General features: G+C 44.3%; 1 protein-coding gene across 3 annotated transcripts; it reads right to left on the bottom strand.

Annotated features, from left to right (window-relative positions):
• Positions 1–1,896: 1,896 nt before the first annotated feature.
• Positions 1,897–13,645, bottom strand: LOC144118776 (techylectin-5A-like). Of its 3 annotated transcripts, none has more exons than XM_077651604.1 (6): positions 13,558–13,645; positions 13,204–13,381; positions 12,363–12,505; positions 10,374–10,479; positions 7,412–7,579; positions 1,897–3,170 (listed from the first exon to the last, which is right to left on the bottom strand). In XM_077651604.1, the coding sequence occupies exons 2-6, from the start codon at positions 13,355–13,357 to the stop codon at positions 2,866–2,868; spliced, it is 876 nt and encodes a 291-aa protein (XP_077507730.1). In that variant the 5' UTR covers positions 13,358–13,381; positions 13,558–13,645; the 3' UTR covers positions 1,897–2,865. The 3 variants fall into 3 exon arrangements, with proteins under 3 accessions (XP_077507730.1, XP_077507728.1, XP_077507729.1); XM_077651602.1 differs by having other exon boundaries at positions 13,204–13,460; positions 13,558–13,644; XM_077651603.1 differs by having other exon boundaries at positions 13,204–13,416; positions 13,558–13,644.
• Positions 13,646–19,648: the final 6,003 nt, after the last annotated feature.

The raw sequence follows: 19,648 nt of genomic DNA, 5'->3' as shown, positions 1-19,648 counted from the left end.
AGAGAAGTCACAATCGTTTTCCAACCGTTATTTTCCCGCATCCCAGTCGCCCGTTGCCCCCTAAAACTCCCTACCAGGCCATTGCTCCCGTCCCCGCTGTCGATGCTTCAATGCGCCCTCCCCGATCTCTCCCTCCCACGGATGCAACCGACGAACGACCCTCTGCATCACTCAGGCTCCCACCTTACACCGGAATCCTTCATTATCCGGGAGAGCCTCTGCAGCAGCATCCATCGCAAGCGGCGAAGTCGTGCAAGACGAGACAGAGCCGCTGCTGGTGGCCTTCCGTGTACGCACCAAACGCGCACACTGACTTTGGCTCCAAGATTCGGTTTTCAGCGTTTTCTTCTGGCAACATCGCAAACAGTCGCTGCCCTTTTTCGCCGCGCACTCCTTTCTGTTTGTCTCGCCCTGTTTTGGAATAGTATAGGAAATTCTGAGCAGAGTATTCCTGCTCTGCAATAAATTGCTTTACTACTGCTAGTAAAAGGTAATTTCATTTATTAGAGCTGCGTTTTACTTGTGTTTTTAATTACATCAAGGAATCCTGATGCCCGCTACATATACGCATCTGTCTAACGGTTCCACGCAAAGCGCACATGCCGCAAGCGCAAAGCAAGTTCAAACCAAGCGCTGGAGCAGTCCACCTTATATAGCAGCTACCCCGTCGTGCGAGACAAGTGACCCTCGTGTTGTCGTTTTAGTGCGCGCCGCCGACACCCCCCCCCCCCCCCCCCGCTTCGGCGCAGCACCACGTGACGCTCTTCGCCTCCTGTAGTCAGTGCACGTGAGCGCCTCACGCCGCTCCGCAGCTGTCCTTTGTACACCTTGTGTACCTGATCATCTTAAAATGCTAAAGAATCATCGCCGATTTTTTTACTACATTCAACTTTATTTGCACCCATTATGTAAAGCCCGCTTGATTGGGGGCCTATAAGGAATAAAAGTGAACACAGAGAGAGATAAAGAGGAAGGCAGGAATGTCAACCGAAAGGGTTCTCCGGTTGGCTACCCTGCACTGGGGAAGAGGGAAGAGGGGATTGAAAAGGAAAAGAAAGAGGTCCGATGGGCGCAGTCACAACTAGTCCCTCAAGCCGGCTGCTTTCGGGAAGCTAAACAGTGCCTTGTGGATCTTGAGGGCAGTCGATTGGTATGGGCACACGGCCCCAGGAACTCATCCTCTGTCCAAGGCAAAACGGTGCGTGTGACTTTCGGTTGCCAAAGCAGGACACTCACACAGGCGATGTGCAATTACCTCTTCGCAGCCACATCTTTCATAAGCAGGGCGGCGGCCGTACAAATCCGGAACGTGTGTTCCTTCGTAAATGCAACACCGAGTCAAAGGCGGCATCACTACGCAGTATATTGTGGGGAAGACGAAGGCACAGTCCAGGATCCAATGTCCTGAGGCAACGGGTAAAAAACTGGCCAGTGTTCCACGCAGAAAGTTTTCAGCTCCAGCGCCAACCTGCGTAGCTCACACGCTGCGTCCACTCTTGATATAGGAATACAGACTTCAAATCCATCATTGTGGGCAGATCGGGAATCCTCGTCTGGCGTGGTTCTTCCCTTTGATACCGCAATATGTCCTAGCAGCCATTGAATAATGATGTCAGGGCCTTTAGATATCGCGCAGTGGTACACCTCGCGAATCTCTGCAACCACTTGTTTATGCGACCCATGTCATTAAGAAGCTTGTAGACCTTGAAGGGCTGCTTTGGAATCAGGAAAAACTGATAATTCATGTGGAGAAAACTGAACTGAACTGTACTTTACACGCTAGCAAATTACCTACTTATTGATATTGCACTTAAAGCGCTTTCCAAATGCGCATTTTCCACAGACACGAGTCAACAAACTCCGTTTAATATATGCAGTGTTTAATCACCTTGGTAAAAAAATAATTGCAAATTATGCGCTGAAAACATTTTAATGTCCTCTCTTTACTCAGCACAAAGATTATGTGAGATAATAACAGAACTAATATGTATAATTAAGCACTAACAGAGCCGACGAAACATTGTTTTATTCATCGGCGGCGGTTGCACAACACAGCATAAGAGTCATCAGGACAGCATTTTGTGCAACTCATCGCTCATTATCACGCTTTAAAAAAGGAAAGGATATTTTTGCGGAGTGAAGTAAATGCACTTAGCTTATGTATTCTTGATATAATGAGGGAGAAGCAGAACAACCTCAGTGTGGCATCATGCGACAAAAAAAAAACAAAACAACCGATTTGTTGATGAACGCAATTACGTCTTTGACCAGGGAGCAACAAAAAAAAGGTACTAAATAACTCACATGATGAAAATAGGGCAATAATGTCCAAGATCTTCAAGAGTAATACGAATATCAGATTCGCTTCCAGTGCAAGCTCTACCTTATGAAGGAAACTTCACTTTGCACAAAGAGCCAGTGCTCGATATGTCAGAAAACATCACACATAGTTAAAAGGGTGCAAATAATAGTATGCGGCATTCATAAGATATGGTGTGGATCAGAAACTTATACACACAGACGTGTACCCTTTTGTAATATTATATTTTGCAAAACGCATCAATGTCATCGGTAATCACAGCCTCAGTACCAGCCAAGATGAATATCTAAACGTTAGAGTGTTGATTAATACAACCCATCCTTTCATGAGTGGACAGGGGTCTGTATAGTCAAAACACTACCCTTCCTGAAACTTGTCAAACATAGTTTGCCTCTATACAACCTACATGACCCTCTGGATATTGTACGATGAGATGGCCGATACATGAGATCGCTTTCAACTTGATGTATTCTGCTTATAGGACAACAATACTAAAGCGCTTTTGCGTCCGATGGCACGTTCCAGCAGCCCAGTGTCTCCACACACTAAATGACAGTGTTCAGCGTTAGCGGCCTCTTCTTCACAAACCCTGCAGGCCTGATCATCATGCGGACCCACGGGTAGGAGTAGTGCGCACCGGGTTCAGTGGTTCGAGGCACTAACCACTCGATGCCGCCGCTATTCACTAAGTAGTGGCCGTTCAGGTTGAGGCCATTCAGGTTTGCTTCGTAACAGTTGCTGTACCACCAGCCTCCCTTGTATTTCTGAGCGCAGTGGTCTCGAGACATATCTAGATCAATGTCGAAGGTTGAGAACTTCGAGCTATTCGACGAACTCATGGCATCCCAGCCTAGAAGACAAAAAAAAATGTCATGCTTTTTTTCCTAGGGCAAGGGTGCGATTCTGCAATGCATTTTTTCAACTGCGATAACAGCATTTGCCATCTCTCCTTTAATTGCCTCGCTTCAAATAGAAGCAACACGGGCAATCGGCCCAAATATTGGAAAGGTATTGGTAAAGCCGGTCCTAAAAAGAACCAGAGAGAAACCATACATTTGCAATTTTGGGCCGATTACCTGTGCTGCTTGTCACTTCATTACGATCACCAGTACAGTTTTTTTATTACAAACCTGACTCTGCATCGATACTTTTCGCAACCCTGCTCCGAGAGGAAGAGCAGTGCTTGACGTGCCAGTTTGCAAGCCACTGCGTAGGCATCCTTTAGGGTACTAAATCAAAGCACAAGACACCGGCCATGGCATACGCTGAACACACTAAGGTATTTACTGAAGCTTGCACAGCCGCGATCATTTTCTCGTTAGTGCCGTACGTAATGTAGCGCTGAAGATTCTCTTCCACAAACTTCAGAAGCACTTTCTTTCATTCTGCATGAATTTCCTTACTAGGATTAATTACACTTGATGCGCACCGTGCTAACTCCTGCTCGCTTTGCACCGCCTCGACGCAGAGCAGCTCAGAACAATACAGACTGAAAGCGAGATGAGCTCCACGTCTCCTATCTTAAATCATCGAAGTACTGGTTTTCAAATGAGCCCTGCGAATATTTAGGAGGTCAGATCTTACTACTTACGTTTCTCAAGGACACGTCTGTCTGCAATGAAGGTCAAATTGTCCAAAGCAGTAACCACGTGACCACACTATATCACATAGCAACAGTGGGCGCGTAGAGCCTTAATTGATACCTATACTTACGATCCGTTATACCGGGTGTCCCAGCTAACTAGGGTCAAGGGTTAAAAAATAAATTCTTAGAGACTGGCGAGTGAAACCAGTTGCATATTGGTGACAGCCAACATGCGCACCACAGGCATTTTTTGTCTCGAAATTAATTAATAGTTTAATTATCTAAATTAATAAATATTGACTTCAAGCAACAAATTGCATTTGAAGAGTTGTCGAGCACCTTCGGAAACACCCACTCTATCATTCACAATAAGGAAACCCTCACGTGTGTCTTTTTTCCCCCGCTACAAAGAAGGCAGCAAAATACAAAATAAACCACGTGACTAACGCACTTGCGCGCCATGATTGGGCTGCTCTCAAGCGTGGTCTGAGCAAATGAAATCACCTGCAGCCTTGACTCGACGGCCCCGCAGCAGGGGCAAACCGATATGTTGGCGGTGTTTTCTCGTCTGCGTCAGCCAGCTTACTGTCCGTTGCCTACAAGATATTTACTAAGGTAATCGCTAATAGAGTCAGGGCAACCTTAGCCTTTAATCAACCAAATGATCAGACAGGCTTTCGTAAAGGATATTCAACAATAGATCGTATTAACACCATCAATCAGGTGATAGAGAAATGCGCAGGATATAATCAACCCCTATATATATATATATATATATATATATATATATATATATATATATATATATATATATATATATATATATATATATATATATATATAGCCTTCATATATTACGAGAAAGCATTCGACTCAGTGGAAATGCACAGCTACCACAGTCCTCCACAAAGTCAGCAATAAAATTTCAATAAGAAAGGGCGCCAGGAAAGGAGATACGATCTCGCCAATGCTATTCACCGCCTGTTTACAGGAGGTATTCAGAGGCCTGAATTGGGAACAGTTGGAAATACGATTTAATAAATAATACTTAAATAATCTGCGATTCGCTGATTCGCCGATTTGCTGAGTCACTCACGAGGTGAATTGCAACGCATGATCAATGATTTGAACGTACAGAGCAAAACGGTGGGTCTAAAAATTAACACGCAGAAAACCAAAGTAATGCTCAACAGCCTAGCAAGAGAACAGCAGTTCACAATTGGGAGCGAGGTGCTGAAATTGGTAAATGAATACTTAGGGCAGGTAGTGACAGCTGATCCGAATCATGAGAGGGAAATAACTAGAAGGATAAAAATGGGAAAGAGCGCATATGGTATGTTCTCGCAGATCATGAACAGCAGTTTCCCAATATCCCTAAAGAGAAAAGTGTGCAACAGCTGTATCTTGCTCGTACTCACCTACGGGGCAGAAACGTGGAGGCTAACGAAGAGGGTTATGCTTATGTTAAGGACAACGCAGCGAGCCATGGAAAGAAAGAATGAAAGGTGCAACGTTAAGAGACCGAAAGCAGGCAGAGTGGGTGAGGGAACAAACACGGGTTAATGACATCCTAGTCGAAATCAAGAGGAAGAAATTGACTTGGGCAGGGCATGTAATGCGAAGGAAAGACAAACCCTGGTCCTTAAGGGTAACGGTGCGGATTCCAAGAGAAGGCAAGCGCAGCAAAGAACGGCAGAAGGTTAGGTGGGCAGATGAGGTTAAGAAGTTCGTAGGCATAGGGTGGGCGCAGCTGGCAAAGGGCCGGGTTAATTGGAGAGACATGGGAGAGGCCTTTGCCCTGCAGTGGGTGCAGTCAGGTTGATGATGATGATGATCCTAACATGGGGCGAACAATAGTATTATACATGAGGGAACCTAAACTGGGGGATGGGGATGGCAGGGGGGGGGGGGGTGAACTTGAAAACACGTCGAAGAAATTTTAGTTTCTGGAGGCCGTTAGATGTGACGTTGTAATCGTGTCCTGTCCAGGAGTGGGTATACCCGATTCGATGTACTAAGTACTTCTAGCGTTTTGCTCCGCAAAGTAAACATTTGTTGCACTTTAGTCGAAGAGGAGGGGATTCCTTTTCTTTGTTTGCGCATGAACAGTTTTTTATCGTAATTAGTACACATCCCACTGGTCACACTAACATATTATCTTCATAAAATCGTTCGATAATCTGAATTGATCCTAAGTTATTAATATTTTATAACACACAGTCGTCAGCCTAGAAGCTGACCGAAATGAACCACGTAGTTCTTTGCAATATCATTTGCCCGGTAATTGACAGGTACACTGAAGAGTACGGATAAATTACTAGGAACGCTGTGAATAGAGAAGTAACAGAGAACATGTATAGAAAAAACTACAAAATGCCCAATTAAATCAGTATCAGAAGTTCTTTCGCCATGGCCTTTTTAAGGCGCAATATGGTGCCCGTCCAACTCATTTTCTCTCGTCTTAGTACCGAATTCGGAAAAAAAACGTGCTATATGCCGAGATAGACGGTTGTCATTGCCTGAATTTCAAAACAATCGTTCATATGCGAACCTCTATGATAACAATATCCAGGTTGCGGCAAAATCAAGACGGCTCCCATATCACAGCACAAATGCCACTTGCCCAAAGCGAAGTTCTGATTGCTTCCAAGCTGAATGCATCACGGTTATACTTAATCGTTCTCTTGTGAATGCGAACTTCACCATCTGCGGCACTTGCAGTTTTGGACTCGCAGCCGCCAGCTTTATATCTCCAGATTCGTGACTCAACGATGTTAACGCGTTCGAAGTATTAGTAGTGCACGTAGAGGTAAGTACGCGCCAAGCTTAAACCTAGTAATATAGATGCTTGGGCTTGATGGTTCATGATGCAGGGAAACAACGCAGCGCAAACAAAATGATGATCAAGTTGGGTAGTTAGGCCAAATGCGAAATAGTAGCGCTAGCATCTCTGTTCCCTCCGGTTCCAGTGTTCACATCTAGTGCTCACGGATGGCAGTTGTTGGGATAACGACATTGTGTTAATGTCCATATGTGCAGAGTTTGTCATTCTAGAGGTCCCTAAGAGTCTTCTTTCTACTCCTGGCGCAGTGGTGTAGCGGTCAAGCGATCGCTGGGAGTTGAGTTACTTGGAAAGAGTTGAGACCCTGGTTGCTCTTCCCGAGCAACCTCTCACGATTAAATGAGCTGTCGCCTTACACGGTAGGCAGGTTCATATATATATATATATATATATATATATATATATATATATATATATATATATATATATATATATATATAAAGCTGGTGCACTAAAAAGGACCGTGAAGAACAACGACGGACACGCACAGCGCTGTTTGTGTCCCTCTTTATCAGTCCTTGAAGTTTTTTGCTCTACGTTGTTTCCCTGAAGCTCAAACTGTCTCGCAATTTTGTAATGGTGTTACATTTTTGCTAATCGGTAAGAACATTTTTTGCGAGACGTATTACTACATCTCTAAGGATTTGCACGACGCATAACATACCTTTGGGGCCTAGGAATTGCCCGAGATGGATCTTGAAATGGTTTTGCTCGTCTTCAACCTTGAAGCTTTCGTACTCGACGAAGCTGCCAGTGACCGAGGTGTTTCCCAAAAATATCCGAAGCGACGTGATCAGGTCACCATCGGTCATCGTGTGCAGTGCATTATTCCCTGCGAGTAAACTTGACATTTACCGGCTGATTTCAGGCTTTCATACAATATTGCGAGGCAAAAAATAAAAGGAAGAGCACTACAGAATTTGCTTGTTGCATGTTTCCTGGTGGTAAATTGTTTACTCATTCAGTAGTACGGGAATAGCATGGTGCCCAGTGCTAACCTACGGAGCAGAAACGTGCAGGCTAACGAAACGGGTTTAACATAAATTAAGGTCAATGCAGCGAGCTATGGAAAGAAAAGTGATAGGTGCCGCGTGATGAGTCTGGAAGCAGGCAGAGTGAGTGAGGGAACAAACGCGGGTTAATGATATCTGAGTGAAAATGAAGAGAGCGAAATGATCTTGAGCAGCGCACGTAATGCGAAGGCAAGGTAACCACTGTCATTAAGGTTAACGGAGTGGATTCCAAAAAAAGGCAAGCGTAGCAGGGGGCGGCAGAAGGTTAGGTGGGCGGATGAGGTCAAGAACTTCGCGGGAATACAGTGGCAGCAGCTGGCAAATGGCAGGGTTAATTGGAGAGGCATGTGAGAGTCATTTGCCCTGCAGTGGGCGTAGTCAGGCTGATGACGATGCTGATGAAATTAAATGGCGCAAAAGCCTTGATTTGACGTGAGCGCGGTTGCTGCAGTCGCAGAGTGGCAGTTTGACTCTTGCGAGTTTTCTACGCACTTGTTAAGGCAACAGATATATAAAAAAACTATTCTCGCTAACAATTGTAATTACGTGCTGTTTCTGTATGGTAGAGAAGCTTCTTCTTGCAGAGTTCCCGTGGTTGGGTCTCATTTTGCGACTCCCGCGGCCTTTGCTGCCTGGCTAGCCCATGCAACAAAGCTGGTCTTCCGCTTACCACCAGGACAGCGCAGCCTCCCACTGTTTCGGCGCGGTGCTGTCAATTATGGCTACTGCATCTATTCTCTGAGAGCCCCATATGGAGTGGTACAGTATGAGTTCCTCTCCGCAGCAGGGACACGTGTCCCTGCATACGGTCGGATGTAGTGTCTCACTGTATAGAAAGAGACATCGATATGAATTAGGCGCTGCCACTATGACGCTGAATGCTTCCTCTATAATACCCAGGGGAGCGGGGGATCCCGGCTTCTGATTCTCTGGAAGTGCTCCAAAATGTCAGAACGGGTCAAATCCTCGGTCTCTCCAGCCTCTGACCTCGCTCGCGTAACGTAATCTACGGCTATGATATTGGCCTGGAGATTCCCAAAGATGCCATCATGCCCCGGACACCAAAGTTCGGAGTGTTCTTTGTTTTCCCCGCCGGCCTTTAAGATCACGGCCGCTTCCTGGCCGCTGCTACCGTTAGAGAACCACCGGCAAGCGCCTAGAATATATGTGGTAATTACTAGCGAAAGGCCAGACTTTGGCCTAGCGGTTGCCTCGGCTTCTTCCTCCACTTCGGACAGGGTTCAGTTTCTTAGCGATGGGTTGACCTTCTCCTTTAGCGGGTAGTCGAACACCGCCACCACCTAATTCCGTTTTCGTGAGTTGCTTGCATATTTAACGCAAGATTAGTCCCATCTGTAGCCTCAACCTCAAGGTTATCTCTAAATGTTGTTACCAACCGCATGCAGTGTTATCGAAAGAGTGCGTGGGTTTTCACCTTAGTTATCTTTCATTTATATACGCTGTACTGATGCAAGTTCACCACAATAAACTAATAATTCAAGTTTAGTGTCATATAGCAGCTTAAGATCTCCCGAAGAAATGAATGACTACCAGAGGTCTTCGAATGCTCAAATATTGAAAATGCAAATACAATACTATCATCTGAAATATATTACTAAATTCGAAAATTCTCCTTCTGTGTTTTGAATATTGGAAATAACATCATAATTTAAAAAAATCGAATAATTATGAATGTATTCAAAAGCTTCCGTCTTGTAGTTGAGGGCAAGGCTTCACTGACAGTGACACAGACTTAGTGTGGCATGTAGGCATGCATCTTTACACAGTATAGTTTTCACACAAACCAATAGCGTTGCATGATAGCGTGGAACACTTTTGTTTTTTGCTCAGTATGAGTACGCATATACTATTTTATTGAGCCTAAACATCGCTCCAGCCTGAAATGTTTTTCTCCTGATCATCGTGACATTGTAAGCCAGGATTACGTTCCTACCTGCGATATAGCTGACAAGATAACTGTGCCACTCAATGGTTCCAATCCCCAGCAAGGTGAAAGGCTCTAACACATGAATGTGGAAACCCTGTTCTGTTAATTGTGTTCCGCCTCGTTATTCGATCCTGAAGTATTTTAGGCTCACAACACTTTTTACTTATATTCAAAATATTTCAAATTCGCAACCGCACAATTATATGTGCAAAGACTTGATCTTCCTATTTAGTTCCCTGAACTGGTGATCATCTCCGGATCTGACCGAACGTTTTCACCTTCAGTAAGCGTCCGTAACAGCGGAACAGCATGTGTACCACTCACGAAAATTACATTTCCATATAGAAACCTCAGCACAAAAATTCAGCGTGTCTGAACATTGAATAAAGTCCCCCGGCGTAACATGTTAGGTAGTTACGTATGTAACCATTTCTATCTTGTATCCCCCGAAACTAGATATTTTATACAACAGACAGCTGTAACACACAGCGCAAGATTCGCTGATTATTTCTGTTGTCGCTCTCGCTTGTAACAGAAAACTTAAGTCGGCAATCCCGCAAGTCCGCCACCTGCGCGCTGCCATGTCAATGTGTTTACCACAGGCCACTGCTGGTAATTTTTTTCTTGTATATAAATTGTTGTAGCCTATTTTCAAGTGTACTTACCTATCCAGTATTCTTTTGCAGGATCCCCAAATCCATTCGCATATTCGGTCCAATTCCGGTAAAAGTAGAACGCGTTGTTTCCGTATTGGCCTCTCTTCTGGATCACCTGTGTATCCATATAAAGCGAAACTTTCATGGCACGTACACGGGACCTTCAATTGCCATTCTTTCTGCAATCAGTGCACGCTTCCAGCAAACACAGATATAACACCGCATTGTTGTTTAAGAATTTTCAAGGTGCTCCGCATGATGAACCGCTCTTTTGAAACTTCTGCTTTACAAATGTAACGCAAACGCACGCTTATGAGCTCCCAATAAACCAGTGTTTCTTGATGGAAGATTTCCCTTCCCTGCTGAAGCACCGGCCTCGCAAAAGATTATAGCATTTATTACGCAAGAATTTACTGCCCCCTGAAATCGCCTATTGCCAAGCTATTCAAGCCAGTGGCAATGGGAGCTTACCGAAGTGTGTTAACAAAGAACACACGGTACCAAAGATATCAGGTAATGAAATGTTTCTAAACATTTTTAGCGCGCTAGCACTCATAGCGGCCATTCCCCGCATTTAGTCGTGGTGTGTTTGTCTGTTTGTGTGTATCTCTGTTAGTCTGAAGGCGGTTTTCTGACAAGCTACTCACCAGCCCACCTGGCGGTGGGCAACGTGCCCTGTTATAAGGTTGTCTGACACGCGCTTAAAAAGTATTCAAGGTTTTAGTGATGTTTCGACCGGGATCCAGTCTTCTTAACAGGGCTCCAAGATTAGAACATAAATTTACTTTATATATATATATATATATATATATATATATAAGCTGTGTCCAGTTTTTAAATTTTCTTTATCGGCAATGCAGCATTTGGAATTATTTAACTGAGAAATCGCCATGTTTCTAGCTCAGAAATTTGGCTTCGCGCACTGCACCGTTTTAAGATGGCATCGCTGGACGTAGTATTGTCCGCGAAATCACGTTAACTGCTTTTACGGCCAAAAAATATACAAACCGCCTCGTATGTGTTGCACTAGAAATGCAAGCGACGCCAGTTTAAAAATGTGCATTCCGGGAAGGCATCTTTATGCGTATTTAGACGCGTATTTTTTACTTAAAATTCGGAGTTTGTTTTTAAATTATCGCACTCTATTGCCGATAAAGAAAATTTCAAAACTGCGCTCAGCTTTTATGTTGACGGCCTTCCCTTTACTAAAATACTGTTGGCCGCAAAAACCAAAAGTAAAACATTTGATTACTTTATTTTAGTTTATTAACCATTTATTCAGTGAGCTCTCACATAGATGATGTCCGCCTTGCTGTACAATCCGCATGCAAAGACCACACCTCCACAGGCCGCTCCCCTTACGACGGCCAACGCCGACGCGGCTAACCCACGGACGGGCGCCAAAGAGCTGCTCTCTTAAAAGAGGCAAAGGAAAACGCCGATTGATAAGCTCAAAAGAGGAAGCACTAACTCGGTTTCCGGTTCATCCTGAAGGCTGGGCAATGGCTTACCTCCAATGCGTAAATGTAACGCGGATGAGCAGTACGATTCAAAGCATACTACATATGCATATTGACGAAATATGTTTTTTGCTACCCGCCGCGGTGGCTCAGTGGTTAGAGCGCTCGGCTGCTGATCCAGAGTACCCGGGTTCGAACCCAACCGCGGAGGCCGCGTTTCTATGGAGGCGAAACGCAAAGGCCCCCGTGTGCTGTGTGATGTCAGTGCATGTTAAAGATCCCCAGGAGGTCGACATTACTCCGGAGACCTCCACTACGGCACCTCCTTCTTCCTTTTTTCTTTCACAACCTCCTCTATCTCTTTCATTACGGCGCGGATCAGGTGTCCGCCGAGGTGTGAGAAAGGTACTGCGCCATTTCCTGTCCCCAAAAACCAATTTTCATACTCTTTGCTTCTTTGTAAGTGCTAAGATTTTGAACTAGACGAAAGAAATATGGGAGACATAATTAAAATTGTAGGAACACAGCATTGCCTCACCGTCCAACCCCCGCCGTCCGTCTCCATGTCGCAGTAGACATTCTGTGCAGTGCGGCCGGCCGTCTTGTGGAACACAGTGTATATGCCACTCGTCCTCTGGCCAGCTTCCAGCAGGTCAGCGCAGTTCCGAGGATAGAGAATGTCTGCGCGAGCAAAGTGACTGCGCACACTGGACACCCTTGGCATCTGTTGCAGTTCAGGGATAAATGTCATCGGCGTGGAAGCGTAACAGCCGCACTGGAATACTGCACGCGTTGTCCACAAGACACCCAGCCACCTATGCGCAATCGTTATCGCATGCCAGTTGGCACTGAATTTCGTCACTGCCAGGCATGTGACCACCATTCACTTTTTTTCGCAGAGTAAATTCGAACGGGGCTTCCACGGCTAAACTTCTGTTTTTGTAATGGAAATGGCTGACATGGCCAAATTACATTATCCGTCTAGTGGCAACACATTTCAAAGCCATCACCAACAGACATCCGAAACAATAATCGACCACTCGAGCCGAGTGCAGATCACAGCAACCTGCGGAAGGAATTATTTAATTCCATTCAAACGCAAACTGTAGCTGAGTTCTTAGTTTCATTTTAAATTTTGATGAACAGCAACTCTAGCTTCGTTATGAGGATTTGAATATCGCGCCCTGAAAAAACTTTTCAAAACCCGAGGGTGCTAGTGGGTCTTTATTGAGCACGTCCAGAAATAGGCTTGAAAGCAGCGAACATGCATATGTTGTCCGTGTTTCAGAGATGAAGTTGTTTCTTTACCTACGACAGCATTCGCGACAACAGCGTAGATACCACTGCCCACAACCAACAAAAAATGAAGGTTAACTCACCCCTGATGCGCAGGAGAGCCTTCGAAACTTCTTTCGCCGCGTCCTCCGCCACGTCGATCGCCGATCGCTCCCCCGCTTCTGGCAGCACCGAGCTACTCAGAGCGGTAAAGGCCAAGAATAGTACGATGCCGCGAACCAATTTCCTAATCTTCATTTTGCTTCAGATGTCAGTTAAGAGCTACAAGAGAAAATGAAGCGTGCACATAGGGTGCACTAAGAAGATAGGGTGCACTTTGGCCGAGTTTCTAACTGCTGTTCTGCAAAAGCGAAGCACAAATGAAGAAAGTCAGCAAGAAAAGAGCGTAAGGGGATGTAAAAACATCTTCATGATAAGTTAAAAAGTGTGACACTTACTGTGCAGACTAATGTGATCTGGCAACTTATCTACTGGTTGATGTCTTCGAGCGATGGTCTCTACGACGTGAAGCGCGGAGAACCGCCGCTCTGGCCCATGCTTACGGTTTAAGTAGTCTTGGAGCAGGAGGAAGTGCTTACGCGTTACAGTAACTCGATCTCTAAGTGCACAGCTGAAGCACTGCGAGGGGTGTTCTTATCGATGCCGCTGTGCTCACAAGGCCTTCAGCGCAAGGTACTATGTACTGTGCACAAGGTGCAGCCGTTGAAGCCGCCAGGGTTCCCGTAGCAGAGTGGTCTTTCAGGAAATAAAATTCCTCCATCAAGCTTTACTGCTTTCGTTTGAAAGCATTCTGCACATTAGGTTTATCCCGTCCGGGTGTATTTGTTTGTTACAGTTCCTCCAGCTTAGTTCATTCGTTCGCGATTAGCCAGAAGCAGCACGGATCATCTTACTCGCATGGACTCGCTATCGCAAGCAAGAGATATACTTGCGCTTGCTGGCAGGACTCCAAAGCAAAGACGTTGCACTCCCGCCATCGCCTGCACGACACCTTCCGCCTTCGCGTTTACTTGACGAGGCAGTTTCCGCAGTTCCTGTTCGATACTACGGAGTCGCGAGAGTTGGAGGAGCATAACCTGGACTTAAGTGAAAACAAGTCCAAGTGCAGACGAATTCACGGAGATTTCTGTTCCCATGACGTTTTTTCATCTCTTAAGAATACTGCAGTTTCAACTAATCGAACTTTTAAGTAGCAGTAGATTCCGAACAGAAAACATCCAGTAAGCATAATTTATTAAACTCGAAAACGCACTTGAACTGAGCGGCATCCATGAGCTTTTATAGTATGGCTGCAAGATCCACCAACAGCCGGCGGCACTGCCTCTCCGCTAGTGACGATCGGCAGCTGGCGGTACTCGCGGAAACTTACGTGGCGGCGGTCAGGTTTCACGTTTGCAGTGGGTGTTCGGCCGAAGTAATCCATCCTTTTGTATTGAAGCAGTTGCCGCTTTAAAGATCTTTTTTTAACGCGGGAGCGTTAAGTTGCTTCTGACGCTGAAGAGGCGGTGTCGTGATCGTCGTCGGCGTCGCCAGAGGCTAAGGCTGCCAAGGTTGTGTCGCGTCGTTACTGTCTGAAAAATCCCAGGAACACCACCAGCGGAGACCTTGCGCACCTTGAGAGAACGAGAGCTTTCCACTTCTCGCGGAGACCACCAGGAGCGTTGTGAATCAGTGTGACGTCATCATTCGTTCTTGCGAAAGCGGAGTCAAAAGTTTTCATTGCCCACGGGGTCCAGTGGTGCGGAGTGATGTCATCATGTGGATGGTTGGAACAACGCTAGTGTTATCTAGAGTCTGTATTGTCATCTCTCCCTTCATCCGAGTCGTTTAGCGCTAGTACTATGACATATCTAAACACCAACTAGCCCAGCTTTCTGCCTAAAAATGGGGGTGGTGTAAAGAACGGGTGCTATCGCACTTCACTCTTAAGGCAGAGCTTAAGCGTCTCGCAAATTTTTTTTATTTCCTTTTCATGCACTTTGTGCTCTTTGCATTAAATGTGTAGCATGCCTCATATCATACTACGCATGACACATACATACGACAACACATAAACCACGGTCCACGCGACAATCTCAGCTCCGCTCATGCTGCAGTGCTCCCTGATCCTCGCCACTTCGCTGTCCAGCGCGGGATGGCCAGAGAATGTCACGTCGTACGTGCAACACCGAGTGTCGCGATTTGATTTGCGCCACTTTGCGCCCACCCTGAAGCGCGCGGGTTTTGAATGGAAAGAGAAATGGCGTAAAATTAGTTGAGCCGCAACAACGAAAACAATCGCATTTTTTTAATTCTAAAGACTGATATGGCTATATTCAACAGCTAGCTACACATCTATATTTGCAAGCGGGCGCCTATTGATATAACAAGCAAGAAGTTAACTATTTGAATTTAGTTTCCTAATCCCTTTCCTATTTAACATAATTCGTTTTCTGGGGTCCACCAGCACTGGTATTACTGTGCCGTTAAAAAAGTTCTCTTTACCTCAAAAAACATGCTTTCAAAAATCAGTGGAGGTCTTCTCTGAAACACTTCTGGTATACATCCGGCGGTGGAGGCCACGCTGATGCCAGAGGGCGCCGTCGGACGGTACTCTTGACACTGGGTTGTAAGATATTTGCAAATAAAGCTTAGCTGTGCGGATCGCCACGTTACCAATAGTGTTGTGCCCCGTTGCTTCCCATAATCGAGAACAGGGACGAGCCGTGTGACAAAGGCGAACCACGATTCTCGATAACCACAGTTAAGTTCGGAAACCGAGGTAAAGCATATCCGTGGTTGGAGGGCTCGTGTCGCTAGGCTATAAGGGGGGGGGGGGGGGTTCACCGGGTGGCCGCAAAGTGGCGTCCCTGCTCGACCTCGCGGCCACTATACAGACTTTTGCTACCAGCATCTGGGCTGTTCCTTGCTGAATACAAAGCGCAAGCAAAACAAGAAAAAAGACGTGGATGTAGCGTGAATTGGTTTGATCATAGAAGGTTGTGGACAAGTGCTACACCAGGGTGGCCAAATCCTGCTCTGGTGAGAGAGTGCGTTGTCGGTTCTGGTCACCCAGATCAGGCCGCACTCCAGGCCCGGGTATGCAATTCCATCGACACTGGGATTTTTTTTTTTTAAACCCGGTGGAGAATTGCGCGTGGAGGCTAACGAAAAGAGTTCAGCTTAAGTTAAGGACAATGCAGCGAGCCATGGAAAGAAAAATGATAGGTGTAACGTTAAGAGACCGGAAGCGGGTAGAGTGGGTGAAGAAACAAACGCGGGTTAATGACATCCTAGTCGAAATCAAGAGAAAGAAATGGGCTTGGGCAGGACATGTACTGCGAAGGCAAGATAACCGCTGGTCCTTAAGAGTAACGGAGTGGGTTCCAAGAGAAAGTAAGCGTACCAGGGGGCGGCAGAAGGTTAGGTGGGCAGATGAGATTAAGAAGTTTGCAGGCAAAGGGTGGATGCAGCTGGCAAAGGATAGGGTTAATTGGAGAGACATGGGAGAGGCCTTTGCCCTGCAGTGGGTGTAGTCAGGCTGATGATGATGATGATGATGTAGCGTGAATAAGAATCCTATTTTGTAAATCCCCTTGTTCTTTTCATTGTCTGTCATGTATAAGTGCTAGGAAGTTAAGTTATTCAGGACAAGAAAGGGGAAAAAACTTAGGCTATGGCTCAGCAGAAATATTAGAGTACAGCCATGATTGTTTTGCAGTTGACAACCTGCAAAGTTCTTTCAGCCAGCTTAAACGTGAACGTTTTTTTTTAACAAAAAAGTTCTTGCATAGATTCATTTACACTGCCTGCTATGCCCGCAAAAGATACGCCAGTTAGCTTCTTTGTAATACTTTTCGAAAAGAAAAGGGCTTGCCCACTTCGAAAATATTTTTCTGTTATCAAAATTCTATTGTTTTCTTTTTTACAATGTCAGGTTTTAAGCAAAAATAATTTTCTAAAATATACATTTATGTAGCTTCACGTATATTTATACGTTGTAATAATAATAATAATAATAATAATAATAATAATAATAATAATAATAATAATAATAATAATAATTTTATTGCACAAAAGAATTCAAAGAACAAGAAACGGACCTGTCAAAGCCACCAATGGCTTGAAGGACTTGGCCCGGCAAAATCAGCGGACGAATGTGCAATATTCACTCGACGCATAACAGGGTGAGTGTAAGGGTATTAACAGTTAAGAGGCTAAACACAAACAAGGAGCAAATCACGAGACAAGAATCAATACACATAAGATAAGATGAACATATTTCAGAGGTGATGACCAATACTTTTTAGAAGTATTGAAACAACCGCGTTACAATGAAGAAATAATCTTTTTCAATGCCTTTTTTGACTGAATCGAGAATGCCTCATTTGGCAAATCGTTCAGAATTTTCGGCACGTAAATACAGCGTCTAGCTTCACGATATCTTGTTGAGGATCGCGGCACTACATAGCGAACACTATTACGAAGGCCTCGGGGGGCTGTATAGCACGTTTTAAAATCACTGAACCAAAAATGCCGTAGCACCACAGTTTGTACAAACAAAGACCAGAAGCAAGGCAAGCCAAGCGCCGAGAAGATGTTATAATTTTTGAGTGACGGATTATTGTAGGCTAGATTTCTCAGTATGTTCGTTAACAAAGAATCCACGCGGTTTTGCCATCGGGTAGGGCAAAAAGCAAAGACGGTAATCCCAAATCGAAGGGTGCTGTAGACCAAAGCATGTGCTATTATTTTTTTTACTGGAAACGGTACGAGAGACTTGATGTTGAAAAACAACCATGCAGCGCTCCTGAGCTTATCGCAAAAGAAGTGATAGCTGAGTGTGCCACGACATATCACTGTCGAAGAATACTCCCAGGTATTTTACCGCGTTCACGTAGGTAGTTGGCACGCATCGACAGGAATGGCAGTTGTGACTGTGTAGAAAAACTGGCGCGTTTATAGCGGTTAATTTTAAAGGGGACCAAAAGCAAACGAGTTGGGTTTCTGAGGTGTTAACCTTTAAATGGTTATCAGCGAACCAAGTCATTGTTTTGTGTATATTACCTTGGAGATTCGAAACAGCCATGCTGTAAGAAATATGTTTTGAGAGCAGAACAGTGTCGTCAGCGTAATGAAATATTAAACCTTTTGAAACAACCCTAGATAAATCATTAATAAATATATTGAAAAGTAGAGGTGATAATATAGAACCCTGAGGAACTCCGGCCTTCAGTGGAAGTTTACCCCTTGCGTTTTTAATTTCGTCTAAGACAACTACTTGTGATCGTTCGGCGAGATAGCTTTTAAGGGCATCGTAAAATGGCCCTCTAAAACCACTGGAATATAATTTTTGTAAAAGAATCCCGTGACGAACTGTCTCGAAAGCTTTTGATATGTCCAGGAATAAAGCAACGCTAAACAAATTTTGGTCAAAAGCCGAAAACAAATAATAATAATAATAATAATAATAATAATAATAATAATAATAATAATAATAATAATAATAATAATAATAATAATAATAATAATAATAATAATAATATTAATAATAATAATATAATTAATTTTGGGGAAAAGGAAATGGCGCAGTATCTGTCTCATATATCGTTGGAAACCTGAACCGCGCCGTAAGGGAAGGCATAAAAGAGGAAGTGAAAGAAGAAAGGAAGAGAGAGGTGCCGTAGTGGAGGGCTCCGGAATAATTTCGACCACCTGGGGATCTTTAACGTGCACTGACATCGCACAGCACACGGGCGCCTTAACGTTTTTCCTCCATAAAAGCGCAGCCGCCACGGTCGGGTTCGAAGCCGGGAACTCCGAATCAGTATCGTTATAAGAAGCCAAATTTATCATTTATATCTTTATATAAATTCAAATATAATATTGGATTTGAATTATTCTTTATATCTTAAAATTTTCATTGTAAATAGCTGAAAATTGAGCAATCATGCTGAGAAATAATAACATATGATTTAAGGTTCCTTTTCTATTTGCGTATCAGTTGCATATTTTAAATCCTAAAATATACCTAATACATTTTAGATAAATTGAGAATACTATTCCACCAAAAATTGTCATAATTATCTAAAATGCTACAATTTCATTTCAGCTAAATTTGAATTGGCTGTATCAAAAAACCAAAGGGTTTGCCCACCATGAGGAATTCAGCTTCATTGGCACTTCTGGTCCAATAACGGCTCTCCTTGAAAGAAACACTTATACAGCCTCCTTTTCTGACTATAAATATGTACTTACGGTAGACACTTCATCGCTGAAGTGGGTGCATCTAGCAGACAAAATCATGGACACTACGCAAACAAAAATAAGTGAAAGGACACACTAAGACAAGCATTCTGTATATTGTTCTGTAAGTTGTCAATAGTTAAGAGTAAAGGATGCTTCCAAATACTTTAACTTAGCCGTAGCCCAGATTGTTCAGTCTGTACTTGAAGATTGATCCTGGCTGTTTTTTTCAGAATGTTTATTACAGTCTATACTGCTCACGTTTAAAGTTTGAATGCAGTGCCCTCTGTCAACCGAGGTTCA

Source organism: Amblyomma americanum, chromosome 2 (assembly GCF_052857255.1).
Source record: "Amblyomma americanum isolate KBUSLIRL-KWMA chromosome 2, ASM5285725v1, whole genome shotgun sequence".
Lineage (NCBI taxonomy): Eukaryota > Metazoa > Arthropoda > Arachnida > Ixodida > Ixodidae > Amblyomma > Amblyomma americanum.
This window is presented reverse-complemented; position numbering and strand designations above follow the sequence as displayed.